Source organism: Salmo trutta, chromosome 14 (genome assembly GCF_901001165.1).
Source record: "Salmo trutta chromosome 14, fSalTru1.1, whole genome shotgun sequence".
Taxonomy (NCBI): Eukaryota; Metazoa; Chordata; class Actinopteri; order Salmoniformes; family Salmonidae; genus Salmo; species Salmo trutta.
In genome coordinates, this window is record NC_042970.1 from 13,606,580 (window position 1) to 13,627,842 (window position 21,263).

Sequence of the window (21,263 nt, forward strand, 5' to 3'; positions counted from 1 at the left end):
ATTTTTGAGACAATTATTCACAGTCTTCCTTGTTCAGTTTTTCCATTTTACACAGACTATTTTACACATGTATTGCTTGTTTTCCAGTTTAGCAGCCACTGCTTCAGTTAGGGGCGCAGTAGTGAGACATGAACATGCATGGTTATAGATTCCTGAGAGATGGATAGCAACTATTGTGGATAAATGACTGAAACATGATGTAATGAGGTTAGACCAGGTGACACTGATCCAGTAGTCATCATACTACTGCATCTAAAATGTAGTGATTCACTTGTTAGTGAGTTGTTACCTTGCTGGTGTCCAGAGGGTTACTGCCCAGTCCTCCACTCTGGATGGACCTGCTGCTGGAGGTCCTTCTCCTCTGTCGGACCTGAGCCGGACTCCACCAGGATTTTAAGAGAAGCGAGTGTACGCCTCCTCCTCCACACAACAGCTGATTAACCTGAACACACAGAGACTGTTGAATGAGCTAAAAAGCCTATCAAAGTTCAGTGTTCTAACTACGAGGACAAGTAGTTTTCCTGGGTTCTGTTTTCTGATTTGCTATGTAAGAACAGAGAAGAAGAAAAGAGCACCAAACAGGTGTGTGTGTGGAGGATAGTGAACAGTCTCAGAACACTAACCAGTAGGTGTACAGTGTGTGGAGGATAGTGAACAGTCTCAGAACACTAACCAGTAGGTGTACAGTGTGTGGAGGATAGTGAACAGTCTCAGAACACTAACCAGTAGGTGTACAGTGTGTGGAGGATAGTGAACAGTCTCAGAACACTAACCAGTAGGTGTACAGTGTGTGGAGGATAGTGAACAGTCTCAGAACACTAACCAGTAGGTGTACAGTGTGTGGAGGATAGTGAACAGTCTCAGAACACTAACCAGTAGGTGTACAGTGTGTGGAGGATAGTGAACAGTGTACCCAGGTTAACTACTCTAGGCCCTTAGGAGAACAGAGGTGTTACCGCTCCCAGGTTAGGTTCTTGTTGAGGATAACAGGGTTTCTCATCACTATCAGCAGGGCCTTGGCTCTGGTCATGGCCACTTTGAACCTCTGTGGAGATCACAAAATTAGGGAGAACAAGGGATAAAAAGTACAACAACAAGTAGTCCCGTGTGGCTCAGTTGGTAGAGCATGGTGTTTGCAACACCAGGGTTGTGGGTTCAATTCCCACAGGGGACCAGTATGGAGAAAAGAAATGTATGAAATGTATGCATTCACTACTGTAAGTTGCTCTGGATAGGAGTGTCTGCTAAATGACTAAAATGTAAACAAAAGAGGAGAGAGGCTGGGGTCAGCTGACTTTTGAACAGAGGGTGCTGATTTAAAGCTGTGGGACATGGTGAAAAGCTAACATTTTCTCTTGGCTATAACTACTAGACTATGATTTATGCCGACACAGATGTCATTCAGGGAAAGGGTGAGTAAAAGGTTCTGGAAGTGCAGTGAAAGACCTTCTTGTTAGTGAGGAAGCTGAGGTTAAAGTCTTGGTCTATCTTGAAGTAGACACCAGTGGCGGCTGCTGAGGGGAGAACGGCTCATAATAATGTCCGGAACGGAGCCAGTGGAATGGCATCAAACACCTGGAAACCATGTGTTTGTTGTATTTGATACCATTCCACCTATTCCACTCCAGTCATTAAGGTGCCACCAAGCTCCTGTGGCGGACACCATGATGATCGTCCTATCCCGTCCCTACAACTCCTCCACTGAACCCACCTGGAACAACAACATGCTTAAGAAACAACAACAACAATCGTCAACACTCAAGGCCTCGTCTGAACAAGGGCCCCGCACACACTCAGATTTTAAGACGGGACTTACCTTGAGCACGAGACTCACCTTGAGCTCCTTGATGTCCTTCCATTGACTCAACTCTTTGACAGACTTTAGAGCATTCTGGATTTTCTCAACCTGTTCAAAACAGCAGATGAACGTAGGTAAAATTCTTGTTCCTTCACATAAGATATTTAGTGATGGGTGCTTTAACTCTCCTGTAGGGACCGATGATGTTGATGTCTTTAAGGGAGAGTCTGCCCTTGGTCTCCATCAGCTTGGTGAGGTAGTCCACTAGGACCTCCACCACCAACACGTTGAAGAAGGACGGACTGTTGGCCTCTCTCTCATCCTTCCCCATCACTCCATAGAATATCCCTGGGAATCCCTGTACAGAAGCACCACCGGAATGCATCCAATACTGGAGACTTTTCCACCCCCCACACAATCACAACGTAACCCATGATTACCATACAGCTTCCTGCAACATGGGCACTCATATTTGTTGTAGCATTTTATTTTGAAATATTAATGGAAAGATATCAGGAGAAAAAGGTGTCGAAACAGACCTGTAGCTGCATGTTTTAGATAGAGGAAGATGTCTTGTTAAATATACTGCTGCTAATGTTAATGAGGATTCAGGAATAGCTCTGTGGCCAGACAGACAGACAGACAGACAGACAGACAGACAGACAGACAGACAGACAGACAGACAGACAGACAGACAGACAGACAGACAGACAGACAGACAGACAGACAGACAGACAGACAGACAGACAGACAGACAGACAGACATATTGTAACTAGTGAGCTGCCTGGGGAGAAGAGTCCCTTTCCGGGGGTGTGACAACACTAACTCACACACCTCTCAGACCTCAGATTAGAATCTAGTACGCACTACATTTGAGAAAACACACACACAAAAAAAAACTAAGGTCGATGTTCACGCCCCCATATAAATCTAATTAGCGTAATAAAAAATACAAAAATAAAAAGTTTAAGACCCATCCTCCCCTCAGCAACCTCATCTGGTCTTAAACCACAACATGTCAAAAGCAGCATTTCAAAAAGGGTGCGTTTGATGTCATTTGCTAATATTTCTGTCACAGGATGCTGCTGAGGGGAGGATGGCTCATAATAATGACCAGAACACTGCAAATGGAATGGCATCAAACACATGAAAACCATGTGTTTGATGTATTTGATACCATTCCACTCCAGCCATTACCACAAGCCCGTCCTCCCCAATGAAGGTGCCACCAACCTCCTGTGATTCCTAGCTATGAAACATGATGGCAATGGGGATTGTGTATTGACAATAATGATTGAGTATGATTAATTGATTGCATATTAGTCCCTACCCATTTCATACTGCAGGGCCAAGGGTGATCGTAAGATGGGTCCTAGCTGCTGAGGGTCTCCAGCCAACACCGGCCTTGTCTGGACTGAGCAGGCCTGTGGATGGAGCAGGCCTGTGGATGGAGCAGGCCTGTGGATGGAGCAGGCCTGTGGATGGAGCAGACCTGTGGACTGAGCAGGCCTGTGGATGGAGCAGGCCTGTGGATGGAGCAGGCCTGTGGATGGAGCAGGCCTGTGGATGGAGCAGGCCTGTGGAAACAAGAGGCAGCCATTGGCTACTGGATAGTAGACAGACTACATGGTAATGTTGACTAGGCCAAAACTGGATGAAGCGTTTTGAAATAGAGTTAAACGGAGGAGGTCCCATGTGGCTCAGTTGCTAAAGTGTGGCGCTTGCAATGCCAGGGTTGTGGGTTTGATTCCCATGGGGGACCAGTATGAAAATGTATGCACTCACTACTTTGGATAAGAACATCTGCTAAAATGTTAAACAAATAGAAATGAAGTGCAACAGCAACTTGTCCAATAAGGTAAAATATGGCTGTTCTCTGTTTCAAAATGATAGGCCACAAGCCAGGCTTTTCATGCACAGATTACTATAGGGCTCACACATTGAGCATTCCCCTCACTGGTATCAGATGTTATTGGTCGCATACAGATGTTATTGCGGGTGTAGCGAAATACTTGGTATTTTCTCTCTTACCTGAAATCCCAATGATTGTCTCTGGCTCCACTGCTTTACCCGAATCATCTATGAACACGAGGATGAGGTGACCGACTGGGACGACCCGGACACAAGCCTAGGGGAGGAACACCAGCACAGTGTGGTCAACCAGAGAGACTTCTTCAGGACAAAGGATATATTTTGTGTAATGGTCATTCCCCCACACCTCCTAAACAGTCTTTACTCTGCCTCCACCACAATGGACATTTATTTATTCATCACTGGTACAGTTATGATGTACACTGAGTGTTCAAAACATTACAGACACCTGCTCTTTTCATGACATGGACTGACCAGGTGAATCCCAGGTGAAAGCTATGATCCTGTTTAAAGAAGGATTTTTAAGCCTCGAGACAATTGAGACATGGATTGTGTATGTGTGCCATTCAGAGGGTGAGTGGGCAAGACAAAAGCTTGAAATGCCTTTGAACAGGGTATGGAAGTAGATGCCAGGTGCACCGGTTTGTGTCAAGAACTGCAACGCTTCTTAGTTTTTCATGCTTAACAGTTTCCCCGTGTGTATCAAGAATGGTCCACCACCCAAAGGACATCCAGCCAACAACTGTGGGAAGCATTGGAGTCGACATGGGCCAGCATCCCTGTGGAACGCCTTCGACACCTTGTAAACTGTCACTTTAATAATGTTTACATATTTTGCATTACTCATCTCATATCTATATACTGTATTCTACTCTATTCTACTGTATCTTAGTCTATGCATTACTCATCGCATATCTATATACTGTATTCTACTCTATTCAACTTTAACTTAGTCTATGCCGCTCTGACATTGCTCATCCAAATATTTATATATTATTAATTCCATTCCTTTACTTTAGATTTGTGTGTATTGTTGTGAAATTGTTAGATATTACCGTACTGTTGGAGCTAGAAACACAAGCATTTCGCTACACCCACAATAACATCTGCTAAACACGTGCATGTGACCAATACAATTTGATTTGATTTTGAGTCCATGCCCTGAAAAATTGTGTCTGTTCTGAGGGCAAAGGGGGCTACAACTCAATATTGTGAAGGTGTTCCTAATGTTTTGTCCACTCAGTGTCTATAGTGCTATTTCTATTTAATTACCATTTTCATTATTTTATTTCACTCAGTCCTGCATGTTGGAACATAAGATATTCACTGTACCCTGCAATCAAACCTGCAAACCTGTACATGTGACTATTAAACACTCCAAATTTGAAGAACAATGTAACAACTACTGTAATGACTCAATGCAAATCCGTTCTTAGAGCAGTTTAAATCCCTTAGGCCTTTCTACTGTAAAAGTGAACCGTACCTTCCTGTTGTCACCAGTGTGTTGATGGTATCCTTGTAGCCCACCAGAACCTCCTTCGTTGGAAACACAAAGCTAACCTGGCTCGAGTCTCAGTTACAGTGTTTCTTAGAGGGAGAGACATCGGGAGACATTACACAGTGAAATGTCAGTGAGTTTGAAAATCTGTTGAGACTTGCATTCTTCTCTGTGGACTTTAATTCTATTGCATTTACAATGTCATGTAATATGTGTGAACCTGTATTTTTCTAAAACACAAGAGTCTCACCAGGAGGGTTTTGGGGCTCATTGCTGAGGTCTCTGCTGCTGGTGTAGAGACGGAATACACAGTGGGTGTCATGTGACCCAGTAACCTCTCACACAGCAGGTCTGATGCACTGTTAGATGGAGCAAATGCCAGGATGTGGCATGAATAATCCACTCTGTTTAGCTGCAACACAGACATAACATTTAAGGCAGATTTGAGGGGGAAAATATATTGTTTCTATTGTTTTTATGTGATGCTGTGTTATGCTATGTACATGTAATTTATACATATGGTATCGCCCTCTGCCCCATAACAGCGAACGAAGACGAATATTAACACACATCATAGATGTAAGAAGATTCATGAACTGTGTTATACTGTATTTTGTATACTGTATATTGTATACGGTATTTTGTATACCGTATTTTGTATACAGTATTTTGTATACGGTATTTTGTATACAGTATTTTGTATACTGTATTTTGTATACTGTATATTGTATACGGTATTTTGTATACTGTATTTTGTATACTGTATTTTGTATACTGTATGTTTAAAAAGAAGATGTTGAAGGCACAAGGAGAGAATGGTCACTCCGTTCTGATGCCAGGCTTTTCTGCTGTCATCAACTGTTTGAAGCGGTATAGGAAAATATGCTTTTGCATATTTAACATGGTGGTAGAAATTAGGTAAAACGGATTTAAGTTTCCCTGCATTAAAGTCCCTGGCCACTTGGAGCGCCGCCTCTGGATGAGCGTTTTCCTGTATGCTTATGGCCGTATACAGCTCAATGAGTAAGGTCTTAGTGCCAGCATCAGTTTGTGGTGGTAAATAGACAGCTATGAAGAATATAGATGAAAACTCTCTTGATAAATAGTGTGGTCTACAGCTTATCATGACATACTCTACCTCAGGCGAACAAAACCTTGAGACTTCCTTAGATATCGTGCACTAGCTGTTGTTTACAAATATACATAGACCGTCACCCCTTGTTTTACCAGAGGCTGCTGTTCTATCCTGCCGATACAGTGTATAACCCACCAGCTGTATGTTATTCATGTCGTCGTTCATCCGCGACTCGGTGAAACATAAGATATTCCAGTTAATGTCCTGTAGGTAGGATATACGTGCTTGTAGTTTGTCCTATTTTATTATCCAATGATTGTACGTTGGCTAATAGGACCGATGGTAAAGGCAGACTACCCACTCGCAGCTGGATCCTTACAAGGCACCCCGACCTTTGTCCTCGATATCTCCGTCTCTTTCTCCTGTGAATGACGTGGATGAGGACTTTGTTGAGTGTCTGGAGTAAATCCCTCTCATCCGACTCATTAAAGAAGACTTCTATGTCCAGAAGCTCTGTTTGGTCATAAGAGACGGTAGCAGCAACATTATGTACAAAAGTTACAAACAATGCGAAATAAAATGAAAATTGCACGGTTGTTTAGGAGCCCATAAAACGGCAGCCCTCCGGCACCATTATAGTGAGTGACATTTTTGGTTTTCTTGCTGGGGAACGTAACACAGACTCAATTACAACCAATTGATTACAGCAATACCCCAAAAATGGAGGAGGCAGCGGGAGAACGTAGGGAATTGGTCTGTCTGCCCAATACAAAGAATCAAAACTGGCAGAGAAAAAATAATGGCAGAAATAGGACAGTATACCAGTTCCATTTGAGGACCAGGATGTGGACCGCTGTGCTATACAGATTGTAAAATAGCTGAGAAGAAAATAAATACACTGATTCCATGGCACAGGATGTATGAGTTGATATTTAAACCGACGCAAGATTCAACACTTCGTACAGTTCCTGCTCAGGCCAGTCAAAGCTTTCCTCTGTCCTGACACCCCAATGCTGGAACCAGCTTCCCCCTGAAGTGAGGACAGCAGAGTCCCTGACCATCTTCCAAAAATATCTGAAACCCCACCTCTTCATCTTAAATAATCCCACAGCCCCCCCACCAAAAAAATGCCTTCTAATACTTGCACTTGACTCTTTCCCCCGACTAGCTTGGAGGAAAAATGTACTTAATATGACTGAGATGTGTGGTTGTCCCACCTAGCTTTCTTAAGATGAACGCACTAATTGTAAATTGCTCTGGATAGGAGTGTCTGCTGAATGACAAACTTTTATGTAAAACAAATATGCTCATCAGTCTTTATGTTCACATTAATTTAATGATAATCCCATCAACTGCAGCAGTGGAACTGTGTGTAGAAAACGCTCATAATATCAAGGCACAAGGGGAGACCCAAATGCAGACACATGACGCAGATGGTTGGAGTCTTACAATGTTTATTAATCCAAAGAGGTAGGCAAGAGAATTGTTGTGGACATGCAAAAAGGTCAAAACCAGATCAGAGTCCAGGAGGTACAGAGTGGCAGACAGGTTTGTGGTCAATGCAGGCAGAATGATCAGGCAGGCAGGTACAAAGTCTAGAAGCAGGCAAGGGTCAAAACCAGGAGGACTAGAAAAAGGAGAATCCAAAATCAGGAGAACGGGAAAACCACTGGTTGACTTGAAAACATACAAGAAGAACAGGAAACACAGGGATAAATACACTGGGGAAAACAAGCGACACCTGGAGGGGGTGGAGACAATAACGAGGACAGGTGAAACTGATCAGGGTGTGACACATAATGCAAATTATGTGACACAATGCAAATAACTTATGTCTGATCTAAAACATGGAGTTCTACATTCTGTGCTTAGTATTCTAAGATAACTGATTGTGTTGTCTGTCACCTCTTGTTCTGTGAATTGTGTTATTTAGTCATATTTCATGTTGAAAACCTCAAATAAAAAATTTTACAATCTAAAATGGCCTGTAAATGTTTTCACTAAAGCAGCACAACAGCATGTGAAGATAAGATTTATCATGCCGGTATAATGAAGGTAAGGTCATATCGAAGTGTTCAGAGAAAGGGACTGAAAGCAGAGAATAATTGTGTTTTTGTCCATCAACACAGTTTTACACATTCGACCCAAAATGTACAGACAATGCAGATGAAATATACCGATGCAAAACGTCAAGAGGCGCATTTTAAGGTGCGCTCCATTAAAGTGATATACAATAATCTGTTTCTTTATTCAAATGTCCCTTTTACTTTTTGCTGTGCTAGCCAGTATTTACACACAAATACACATTTGGCACCAAATCAGATTATTTCCCAATCAGCATATTTCTACATACTGGTAAGTAAAATGCTATTTATGGTTAATGATCACAATAGTTACAGCATAGTATTTGGTGCAACTTCTTTATTCCTTTGAATTATACATGTTCTTACATTTTGTATAAAAAATATAGCAAAAAGCTAAAGGAAGGCATGTGGGAGGTAAGGAGGAATATATGTATATTATATATTAAGTTGGCCTAATCACTGATAGTGGATACTGATGGTGCTCTGCTTGTTTAGGCCTGATTAAACCATTGTACAAGTACATCTCTTTCCAACGGGAAAGCTTGCAGGCTGTGCTAAATTTAGTCATTAAGGAGTATACACCTCACTTGGAGGAGACCTTGGGTTACAGATAGATTGGCCAAGACCTATATAAAATATAGGTCATGATTCAATCCAACGACATGCGCACAGCGATAGGCTTTTAAAGGCAATTTCCCAGACATCACGCAGCGGACGGCAGCTCAGTCAGAAATCGCCTTTAAAGATTAACCACAATGCATCGGGTCGTTTATCTGCATTTGTTAGAATCCCGGCCATAGTAGGTTACGAAATGGGCTTAAACGGATTACTACCTGTGGCCCCCAGACACAAAGTCAACCAAATGAGGGGTATGAGGATATGATTTTTTTAAGCATCGGTGTGGGAGAGCGAGGTTGACCCATGTAATCCAAACTTTCAGTGTCACTAAAGGCATTTTGTTCAAATGAAAAATTTGCAAATGAGCCAGAGCTAAACAACCCAAAATGTCCTCTTATAATGAAGCCATCCCTCCTAACGCGCCTGAAGAAAGCATACCAACTCCATACACCAAATCAAACCGTGGCATTCTTTAAGAAAGACAGAATAGAGTATCATTTTTATTCCCCTTTGACGCCTTTTTTCCTGATTTCCCCTACCCTCTCTGTCTTTGCAGTAACACAGTAACAATGACACTGTCCTCTAAGCATTCTGCATCTCCTTGCCAATCTTGTAGCTGAGGATCTTGTTCCAGTCAATCTTGGTGCGGGTGACAGGAAGCTGCCGGCGCAAGGCTTTGAATGTGGTGTCAGACATGGTCTGGTAGTTCTCACTGATGGCCGTCTGGAAACAAGGAAAACAAATGTTTAGACTCTGCCCCCCATTAAACTGATTTATTCTAATTATGCTAATATTACTGTGAGGAAACATGTTGCATACCTGGTATTCATTTTCTGCATCCTCAATGATTTTCACAAACTCCTTTGCAGTCTGAGTCTCACTCTGCCAAAACAAGACAATATAACCGAGTGTCACGCCTCTGAGGAAGAGTTTTCACACCAAAGAAAGGACTAATAAAGCAAATATCAAAATGAATGCCTTTGACAATTGAATTGCCTGTAAACTTGACAGATTGAAGACCATCTCTCTTTATGATAAAGGACATTTCACTTGTTATTTTACTTCATCCTACTTCTCATGCACTAATGAACAGCACTAGGGTTGCAAAATTCCTGGAACATGCAATACATTTTGGAGGATTCCCGGAATCAGGAGGGAATAAGCAGGACATCCGGAATTCTACAACCAGGATTTCTGTAAAACCAGGAAAAGGTTTTACACCCTTCTTCCTTTGAATGCTTATGTTCAGGTCCAGAATATCCTACTGAAAGGGGAACTCACATTTACAGTGAGGGATTCCTGTACTTCCTTGTGGCTGACCAGCTGCACATTTCCATCCTCATAGTAATGCACCTGCAACCACAAGATGGCGGGTGAGGGAGACGATATACAATATGACAAAACAATATCCATTTTCAGTTCATCAATTTAACTTGCATGGGCCTGTGCCCTAGCCTCATACGAACCATCCTGATCTCGCAAGCTCACATTCTGCAGGCTACCTGTGCCCAACCAGTTGTCTTTGAACAGGCTTTTAGACAGCCGGACAAAATGGTGGACAACCCTTGGCGATGGACACTACTAGCCTACCTGTATTTTGAGGACTCCAACGACTTGAGCTGTAGATTGGGAGATGCTGAACTTCCATTCAGACCTACAACGACCATTCCTGAGAACAGAAATCAAATATTAGTCCTTTCCCAAATTTATAGTGCATTTGCGTTATGTCAAAGGCACTATTATAGACAGAATTACATTTTAATACAAACAATGGACATACAGTATAATGCTTCAAAATGCACATTTTAGTATACTCATTCCCTGATAAATTAACGGTTAAATAAATAAATTATTGGTAACCATGAGACTACACTTACCAGAAGTTCTTTGGTTGAAATTGATGACCTTCAATGCAAGCAATTATGGTTTGCTGGCCGTCAATAGTTTTCCCATAAACCTGTGATAAATAAAACAAGGTCCTGTCATTGTTTAACATGCTCATCTTAAAGATAACGTTATTGTATCGCGCAGGTGAAAGACAGGACGTACAGTGCAGACGCCGCTGGGGTAGTGCTCCTTGACATAGGCCCTCAGGGCGCTGTCACACGCGTCTCTCCAGGGTCTGAGAGCTGCATCTCCCTCGTGGGGCTGGGGGTCACTGGCCTCCTTCCTCAGGTGGTCGAATTTGAATGACCGCTTGTTGCGGGGGTCAAAGAAGCGGCCATTGCCCAGGTCTCCATGCTCTGTGATCAGCACCTGGAGGGGAAATGGATCACAGGGACACAGATAGAGGTCCTCAGTTGCTGCATTGATCACAGGGATTTTTCTGCCATAAAAACTCCAAACTGTAAAAATGTTTTTTTTTTGTTATATAATGTGTGTGATATATATATATATTAATTAGAAAAAAGTTTATATATACACACACTTTCGGGATGGAAAAACGCTTTCAGCAAAATCGCTTTTAGTGTGAATTTAAATGACTAAAACCAGATATAATGTAGAAAAGATAATGGACCTATATTTTTTATTATATTATAATATTTGAGAACTAAAACTACCAAGATAAAAGCTAGACAGTCAGTTGAAGTGAAATCCAAAAACAATGACTTTAACAGTATTGATTTTGCTATTATGTCTGAGCAATGGAACACAGCATTAGCCATGGCAAAATGCACAGGAAAATAACATTGTGAAATTCTCTCTCAGTTCCATTGCAGAATATGTAGAATCCCTGGAAATGTGCTTTAAAATTGCAAAGATTTATCTTGGCTCCATGGAGAAATTCAGAGAAATCCAGGCTTAAAAATGTTTTGGGGAGCATTAAAATTGCAAAATTTTGCAACGGCAACCATTGCCATGCCCCCTGCCGCGCCCACCACCTAAGCCACCTTTTGATCCAGAAAAAAAAATATTTGAATGATGCGTTCAATCTACACCGACTGTAAAAAACATGAAGGACCCCTACTCTTTCCATGAAAAAGACTGACCAGGTGAATCCAGGTGAAAGCTATGATCCCTTATTGATGTCACTTGTTAAATCCACTTCAATCATTGTAGATGAAGGGGAGCAGACAGGTTAAAGGAAGATTTTTAAGCCTTGAGACAATAGACATGGATTGTGTATGTGTACCATTCAGTTGGAGAATGGGCAACACAAAAGATTTATGTGCCGTTGAACAGGGTATGGTAGTAGGTGCCAGGCGCACCGGTTTGTGTCAAGAACTGCAACACTGCTGGGTTTTTCACCCGCAACAGTTTCCCCGTGTGTAGAAAAAAATAGTTCACCACCCCCAAAGGACATCCAGACAACTTGACACAACTGTGGGAAGCACTGAAGTCAACATGGGCCAGCATCCCTGTGGAACGCTTGACACCTTGTAGAGTCCATGCCCCGGCGAATTGAGGCTGTTCTGAGGGCAAAAGGGGATGATGCAACGCAATATTAGGAAGATGTCAATGTTTTGTACACTCAGTGTATATATCACAGTATGAAACCAACAAGACTCAAAACAGCTGGAAAAGAGTCACAGCTCAAATAACCGATCGCTGCACATAGTCCATCTGTACATTGCCCACCCTATCTACCTACCTCATCCCTTACTGTTTTTATTTGATTTACTTTTCTGCTCTTTTGCACACCTGTATCTCTACATGCACATCATCATATGCACATTTATCACTCCAGTGTTAATCTGCTAAATTGTAATTACTTGCTCCTATGGCCTATTTATTGCCTACCTCCTCATGCCTTTTGCACACACTGTATATAGACTTTCTTTTTTCTACTGTATCATTGACTTGTTTATTGTGTTATTGACTTGTTTGTTTACTCCATGTGTAACTCTGTGTTGTTGTCTGTGTCACACTGCTTTGCTTTATCTTGGCCAGGACGCAGTTGCAAATGAGAACTTGTTCTCAACTTGCCTACCTGGTTAAATAAAGATGAAATAATAATTTAAAATAATAATTTAAAAAAATCTTACCTGATCATCATACCCTTCAAGTTTGGCAAGGGTGAACTGATCCATGTTGTACTGGGCAAAGGCACTGTTTTCCAATGTAGAAAAAAACAAAATACAGCAAGTTAACACATATATGCACAACAATACAGTAAATAAATCAATAAAATACTACTCACTGTGCTGCACCCTCCCTGAGAAGATTGTCATTGTTGAGCAGTAGCCGCACATCTGAAACCAAGAGATTGCCTTATCAAGAGATTGCCAACGTCTTAACAGACTATATAACAAATCAAGTGTATTGGTAAATAAACAAGCAGTACAAAGAATAAGATTTCTAAGCACACTCACCGTTGAAAACTTCATTGAATTCTCCAGGTGGAGCATGGACGACAAAATTAGCCGCAATGCGCACCTGAGGGAAAGAAAATACGAGGTAAATAGGCTACTATCCACTTTTTGGCCAGACAGCTTTTACACCCGAGTGCCAAAGGTACATTTTTGGTACTATATGATCAAATGTTTACTCTATTCTACCGAGCCATTTGCTTTATGTTCATATTCTTATCTCTTATTGATGTTGCATTGTCGAGAAGAGACCTGCAAGTAAGCATTTCATTGGATGGTGCATACCATGTGTATCCTGTACACACGACCAATAAAACTTGAAAAGATATTGCCTATGCAGTATATGAATATTTCTACCACTGATATGAGACCCAGAGACAGTGTAATTATGCAGCCAAGTCATTATTACACTGGCCACTAGGGTGAAGCAGAGAGCGGTGACTAACTTGGCTTCCTGACTAGCCTACCTCTGCGCTGCCCACGCCACTCCTTAGACGGCAAGAGCTTTTCTTAGCAGCTGTAATGCATGTGTAAGCATGTGGTGTCAGATCAGAACCAAAAACAGTGAAGGGGGGGGGGGTTAGGCAATCTTCATTAGGGGTTCCCTGAACCTGAAGGTCTAGAGTTGCACTGAAATCAGTACGCAGAACGTCAGTATTTTAGGCCCTAATGCATGTCTTCATGTCCAGAAACAGACCCAAAGGTTGTGTGGGATACACAGCTTAATTCAACAGTAAAAGTCAAGTATTTTTTGCAACACTTCACTAGGACATTGTAAACACTACCAACAGGTTCTGGAACTTCTGGTGTGTGTGTGTCTGTGTGCTGTTGCCATACAGTTAAGATGCTCCCAAACACTGTTCCTTCCCATGCTAAGTATTGTATTTACAAAATACCTATGCCCATTCTACTGGTCTGTACATGCATCTGACCGCATCCCTGCTGTGGGCCTGCCACTGAAGTGGCAGGAATGCTAGACACCAGTAGGCAGCCTCAAACATGTATCTATCTGCATGCTGCTGACAGCAACAATGGTCAAACCCAAGCTCTCATATTAACGTTGATTCGTTTTTGGTGATTCAATCTCAATTGGTGGAAAATGCCCACAATCACTTTTGACCTTCAGAAGTCTTGTGAATAGGGTTCTATGTGTTTGTGGGCTTTTTCATGAAATCATGACTTCAATGATTCCTATACCAAATAATTGGTCAATCGAAAGTTTGTGTTGTAATGCGTTACAGTCAATAGGCCAGGGGCCATCCCAAGACAGAAATGTGATTATAAAGTATGCCTAATATATTCAGAGTTGTTTCTAGCAGGGTGTGGAGGCTGTTGCAATCAATACAGGAAGTAGTGGCCTTTTCTGGCTAACTAACGTTAGTTAATAATATGGTTTTAGACTAAAGCTATTTGCAAATAACCCATGAACAATTGTATGATCATGTATTGTTAGATAGTAACTACCTGACTCGGGGGGACAATTGCCATTGTAATGTTAGCTAGCCACCGTGCAAAAGCCCAAATGTGGCAAAGCCCAGCTAAAGTCAGACTTGACTGTGCTAAGGCACATACTGTACTAGCTCATTTTTGGCTAAGGAACATGGCTAACATTTACAAACATTTTAGCTAGCTAGCTAAGCAGTAAGCAAACTGCTTCTTGTGTATGGTATATTTTAGCATGATGTATGGAGTTGTATCTAGCTACTGTATCTAACTAGGTGATACAATGTATTCCCGTGTCAGTTTGTTCGCTAACTGTAGCTAGAATGTAGTGTTAGCTTAGCGAGCTAGTTGTAGCTTAGCAAACATTTTTTTGCGGCCAAAATATTTGAGTAAGGACACAAACAACCGAATTTACTAAACGTCGTAAAACAATGAGCAAAGCTTCTCAAGACTATACCTTCTCTTCCTCGGTGAGCTGTTCTTCGAAATCGGCCATCTTGGCTCATGAGACAAACCTCTTCTGATCCGCGACTGACTGCAGCGGACAGTGAGGAAGCGGATCTTGACAGTACCACTGGCACATGATTCCTCTGTTTACAGCACAGCCATCCGTTAAAAACATGGAGGACGCGACCAGCAGTAATCCTCAATCTCTTGGATTTACAGATAAATTAAAATCATGGTTGTCCTGGTCATGGACATACATATGTGCCGTTTGGTTTGCTATGGTTTTAACTATGATCTATGTTCTGCGAAGCCCCTTGAAACTGCAGGACACTCTTACCTCAGGTGAGTTAGCTAACGCTAGCTTTCTACGAGTGGGCTAGCTAGCGAATGCAATGTAGCTAGCTAGCCAGCCTGCCTTCTAACGTTAGCGAGCTAGCAAATAGAAATCGAGAGACCGTGGAGGAACTGAAAGTTTGACAGCAAGCTGGATAACTGTATGACAACACATTGCACAAAACATATCCCAGGTTGGTTTATTTATTGAATGGTAGCGAGACATATTAGCTAGCTAATGTGGCTACTAGCTATCTACGTTAGCTAATTTAGCTAGCTGTTAATGTTACGCTTGTACATAACTAGCCAGCTACCTAACGTTAGCTAACATAATTCAACAATGCATAATGCTAGCCTGAATTGCATTTTTTTTTAAACTTTATTTAACTAGGCAAGTCAGTTAAGAACAAATTCTTATTTCCAATGACGGCCTAGGAACAGTGGGTTAACTGCCTTGTTCAGGGGCAAAACGACAGATTTTTACCTTGTCAGCTCGGGGATTCGATCTAGCAACCTTTCGGTTACTAGTCCAACGCTCTAACCACCACGCAGAAGTGTATTTGTCAGTGTGTCTATTAGCTTGTTACATAACATTAGCTATATCTTCATCTAGCTATATGGTCATGGTACTTCAACATCACTACTGTGGCTAGCTACAGTACACACTGACTCAGTCAGCAACTGTCAGTGTGGTGGGCTCTGCATGATCAGCAAGCTACTAGCTACCTTCAGAGTGGACAGTGTGAATCCCTGTTAGGCAAGTGTCATTCATTTTTATGCGATGCGTTTGATCTAACATAGCGTTCATTGTTGTTTCAGCATCTGTGTTCTTGAATACACTGACCCCTAAATTCTATGTGGCACTCACTGGAACATCCTCTCTCATCTCTGGCCTAATCTTGGTGAGTTGTAATGATCACAGAGTTATTTGTAGTTTGATTGTAGACACTACATCTGGAAATGTGGATAATCAAATAAATTGTTTAGAAGATTTGTGTACCGGTACATTGCTCTCTGTATGACTCTCACAATCCCCTGCCCCCAGATATTTGAGTGGTGGTACTTCCGTAAGTATGGAACCTCATTCATCGAGCAGGTGTCTGTTAGTCATCTGCGACCCCTCCTAGGTGGGGTGGAGAGCAGCACGACCACTGGCCTGTTCTCCTCAGTCAACGGAGAGGCTGAGCCCAGACCCAGTGTCTCAGGTAAACATTTCACCAACTAAAATGTTTCCCCATTTTGCAACAGAAAACTAAAATGGCCATGGGTTGAATATGTGATTCAGGTTTGCAAGGCCATCAATGTAACAAAGTAATGATACAATGACACTGTCTTTTGCAGAGTGTAAAGTTTGGAGGAATCCATTAAATCTATTCAGAGGAGCAGAATACAGCAGGTAGGATGAGACCCCACATCCTAACACTGTCTTCGTGTTGTACTTCATCCTAACACTGTCTTCGTGTTGTACTTCATCCTAACACTGTCTTCATGTTGTACTTCAGCCTAACACTGTCTTCATGTTGTACTTCATCCTAACACTGTCTTCGTGTTGTACTTCATCCTAACACTGTCTTCGTGTTGTACTTCATCCTAACACTGTCTTCATGTTGTACTTCAGCCTAACACTGTCTTCATGTTGTACTTCATCCTAACACTGTCTTCATGTTGTACTTCAGCCTAACACTGTCTTCGTGTTGTACTTCATCCTAACACTGTCTTCATGTTGTACTTCATCCTAACACTGTCTTCATGTTGTACTTCATCCTAACACTGTCTTCATGTTGTACTTCATCCTAACACTGTCTTCATGTTGTACTTCATCCTAACACTGTCTTCATGTTGTACTTCAGCCTAACACTGTCTTCATGTTGTACTTCATCCTAACACTGTCTTCATGTTGTACTTCAGCCTAACACTGTCTTCGTGTTGTACTTCAGCCTAACACTGTCTTCGTGTTGTACTTCAGCCTAACACTGTCTTCATGTTGTACTTCAGCCTAACACTGTCCATGTTCATGTTGTACTTCAGCCTAACACTGTCCATGTTCATGTTGTACTTCAGCCTAACACTGTCCATGTTCATGTTGTACTTCAGCCTAACACTGTCCATGTTCATGTTGTACTTCAGCCTAACACTGTCCATGTTCATGTTGTACTTCAGCCTAACACTGTCCATGTTCATGTTGTACTTCAGCCTAACACTGTCCATGTTCATGTTGTACTTCAGCCTAACACTGTCCATGTTCATGTTGTACTTCAGCCTAACACTGTCCATGTTCATGTTGTACTTCAGCCTAACACTGTCCATGTTCATGTTGTACTTCAGCCTAACACTGTCCATGTTCATGTTGTACTTCAGCCTAACACTGTCCATGTTCATGTTGTACTTCAGCCTAACACTGTCTTCATGTTGTACTTCATCCTAACACTGTCTTCATGTTGTACTTCAGCCTAACACTGTCTTCATGTTGTACTTCAGCCTAACACTGTCCATGTTCGTGTTGTACTTCAGCCTAACACTGTCTTCATGTTGTACTTCAGCCTAACACTGTCTTCATGTTGTACTTCAGCCTAATACTGTCTTCATGTTGTACTTCATCCTAACACTGTCCATGTTCATGTTGTACTTCAGCCTAACACTGTCCATGTTCATGTTGTACTTCAGCCTAATACTGTCTTCATGTTGTACTGTACCCATCTAAAGGTACACCTGGGTGACTGGAAAGGAGCCTTTGACGTACTACGATATGAACCTGTCTGCTCAAGACCACCAGACTTTCTTCACTGGTGACACTCAGCAAATCAAGGCTGAAGATACTGGTTAGAATCCAAACTTTTTAATTGGAATATCATAGAAAAGTGTTAGCCAAAGTGTAAATGTCTGCGAAGGAATAGAACACTTTAATTCCTTTTGAAAGACTGCTTTGGTCCTCATCGGCCTCCTGTGTTGATATGTTTCTGGATCCATCTCTCTGTAATGCATTCAGTACAGTATTTGTTGTCTGGTTCTGGCCTGTTACAGTTATGCAGAAGGCCTGGAGGGAGAGGAATCCCCAAGCCCGGATAAGAGCAGCTTACCAGGCCATAGAGATGAACCACGAGTGAGTTCCACCGTTTCAGTTTCTGTTAAGACTGTATACTCATTCAGGAAAATCCCAAATTAATTTTCTCATTCAGTAAAACAAGTATGTATATTCTTATGAACTAGATTGCATAGCAAATGTCTTTCCTGTGGTTTTTAGGTGTGCTGCTGCCTATGTGCTACTGGCAGAGGAGGAAGCCACCACCATCACAGAGGCTGAGAGGCTGTTTAAACAAGCCCTGCGGAGTGGTAAGAGAGAACAGAGAGTACAGGACCCCGTCACAAGCCTCAGGCCTCTGACCCTTAGTTTCAAAGAATTAGTCAGGGATGCGATTGTTATAATTAAATGTATTCATTTTCCTCTCTTCCATAGCTGGCAAAGACATCAACTTGCTGGTGTACATCAAACGCAGACTGGCCATGTGTGCACGCAAGCTGGGACGCATCAAGGAGGCAGTGAAAATGATGAGAGATGTGAGTGTTGGCATTTCCTTAATCAGGGGTGTTCAAATCAGGGCCTTGAATTCTGCATTATGGCTGCTTTTCTTTGCTCCCTAGTAGCTGATGTCATTGATTGGCTAGAGGGAGTGTTCACACACATGTTGTCCCAGGTCTGAACCAGTCGCTGTTAAGAGAATAGAAGAACAACCAGAAGTATTGTGGAACTGGAGGCCCTGGGGTGCACTCAGCAGGACTCAACATTTTGGAACCTTTGGATAGAAATATGCTATGTAGAACAAACATGCCTCTGACATGTAGAATGACAAGGAATCATGTCGGCTCTATTAGAAGAATTTCCATCTGCAACGTTCATGAACGTTTGACTACTGAACATAGCCCTGATTTGTGTAGTCCTGTCTTTAGTCCTCTTCTATGCTCCTTTCATACTGGTTAGTCCTGCCATTTTTATGATTCCTATATTCACTCACTGTTCCTTACTTCTCCCAGTTAATGAAAGAATTCCCACTGTTGGGAATGTTGAATATACATGAAAACCTCCTGGAGGCACTACTGGAGCTGCAGGCCTATGCTGATGTACAAGCAGTCCTTGCCAAATACGACGGTAAGATATATGCCATTTAGCAGATGCTTTTATCCAAGGCGACAGTAGTGAGTCTGTGGCAGGCGGTGGGAATGAAAGCCATGATCGTGGCGTTGAAAGCATCATGCTACCAACTGAGCCATGCAGGACCACATCAGCAAAACAGGATTCAAGCCAACTAACTACTACAACTTTGAACCAGTCCTTTGTCACTTTACCCCTACCTACATGTACAAATGACCTCGACTAACCTGTATCCCCGCACGTTGACTCGGTACCCCCTGAATATAGCCTCGTTATTGTTATTTTTTTATTTATTTATTATTATTTTTTTAAACTATAATTTATGTAGTAAATATTTTCTTAACTCTATTTTCTTAACTGCATTGTTGTTTAAGGGCTTGTAATTAAGCATTTCACGGTAAGGTCTACACCTGCTGTATTCGGCTCATGTGACAAATTTGATTTTGATACTCATGATTTCCAGACTCCTCGTTTGAGTTTAAAGTGAAATAACCATCATGTGTTCTCGTTGTAGATATCAGCTTGCCAAAGTCAGCCACTATATGCTACACATCTGCACTGCTGAAAGCACGGGCTGTATCAGAGAAGTATGTCCCTGTGGAAAGACAGAAAGGAGATTTAATGTAACATTTTTAAGATATTAACAAACAGTATGATCTATACTTGACATGGATGCATCTGTCTTTTTAGGTCAGACTAATCTTTAAGACATGTTTGTGGGACATCAAACCCCCTATTTGTGACTGAAGTGCATGATATCTCCTACTTAAAGCTGTCCTGACTCCTGTGTCTTACCATGGGTGTGTCTTCTCTCTTTCTCTATCTCCCAGGTTTTCTCCTGAGGCAGCATCCCGGCGGGGCCTGAGCACTGCAGAGATGAATGCTGTGGAGGCTATACACAGAGCCGTGGAGTTTAACCCACATGTACCAAAGGTCAGTCCAGACCCTCAGTCACAGATCTAGTATCAGTTTACCCAATCCAAATCCTAACCTTAACCATTAGTGGGGAGACATGTACAGATCTAGTATCAGTTTACCCAATCCAAATCCTAACCTTAACCATTAGTGGGGAGACATGTACAGATCTAGTATCAGTTTACCCAATCCAAATCCTAACCTTAACCATTAGTGGGGAGACATGTACAGATCTAGTATCAGTTTACCCAATCCAAATCCTAACCTTAACCATTAGTGGGGAGACATGTACAGATCTAGTATCAGTTTACCCAATCCAAATCCTAACCTTAACCATTAGTGGGGAGACATGTACAGATCTAGTATCAGTTTACCCAATCCAAATCCTAACCTTAACCATTAGTGGGGAGACATGTACAGATCTAGGATCATCTTAGCGTATCCTATCTAACTCCTGACCTGAACCAATGGTGGGGTTAATACGACTGATATACGACATTGTCTGTATATACAGTTCGCTTTATTTCAGCAAAGTCTCATATTTTACACACACATGTGATAGCTATTTAGTTGTCTCTGTACGCCATACTCCTCTTGAGTGATAGCTGCAGAGAGGGCATCATCAACTTCTCAACCTGAAGTGAGCTGACTGTGCTCCATTGTATTACCTGTAATGACCTATGTTAGCCAGCAGGTGTCAATATTGCACTGCATAGTAAACG

The 21,263-nt window shown here is 42.0% G+C and overlaps 2 protein-coding genes across 2 annotated transcripts in view; one reads left to right on the plus strand and one right to left on the minus strand.

Annotated features, from left to right (window-relative positions):
- Positions 1-8,650: 8,650 nt before the first annotated feature.
- On the minus strand, positions 8,651-15,283 carry LOC115207436 (F-actin-capping protein subunit alpha-1). The gene is made up of 10 exons (XM_029774508.1): positions 15,157-15,283; positions 13,260-13,323; positions 13,088-13,139; positions 12,933-12,996; positions 10,996-11,202; positions 10,824-10,903; positions 10,537-10,615; positions 10,228-10,299; positions 9,766-9,828; positions 8,651-9,669 (listed from the first exon to the last, which is right to left on the minus strand). The coding sequence occupies exons 1-10, from the start codon at positions 15,193-15,195 to the stop codon at positions 9,529-9,531; spliced, it is 861 nt and encodes a 286-aa protein (XP_029630368.1). The 5' UTR covers positions 15,196-15,283; the 3' UTR covers positions 8,651-9,528.
- LOC115207435 (suppressor of tumorigenicity 7 protein-like) overlaps positions 15,258-21,263 on the plus strand; it is a 40,441-nt gene continuing 34,435 nt past the window's right edge. The window contains exons 1-11 of the mRNA XM_029774507.1: positions 15,258-15,488; positions 16,299-16,381; positions 16,525-16,684; positions 16,821-16,875; positions 18,183-18,298; positions 18,501-18,579; positions 18,721-18,809; positions 18,934-19,034; positions 19,509-19,623; positions 20,141-20,213; positions 20,457-20,559. Of these exons, the coding sequence (XP_029630367.1) occupies positions 15,281-15,488; positions 16,299-16,381; positions 16,525-16,684; positions 16,821-16,875; positions 18,183-18,298; positions 18,501-18,579; positions 18,721-18,809; positions 18,934-19,034; positions 19,509-19,623; positions 20,141-20,213; positions 20,457-20,559 (1,182 nt within the window). The 5' untranslated portion in view covers positions 15,258-15,280. The remainder of the gene's footprint in view (positions 15,489-16,298; positions 16,382-16,524; positions 16,685-16,820; positions 16,876-18,182; positions 18,299-18,500; positions 18,580-18,720; positions 18,810-18,933; positions 19,035-19,508; positions 19,624-20,140; positions 20,214-20,456; positions 20,560-21,263) is intronic.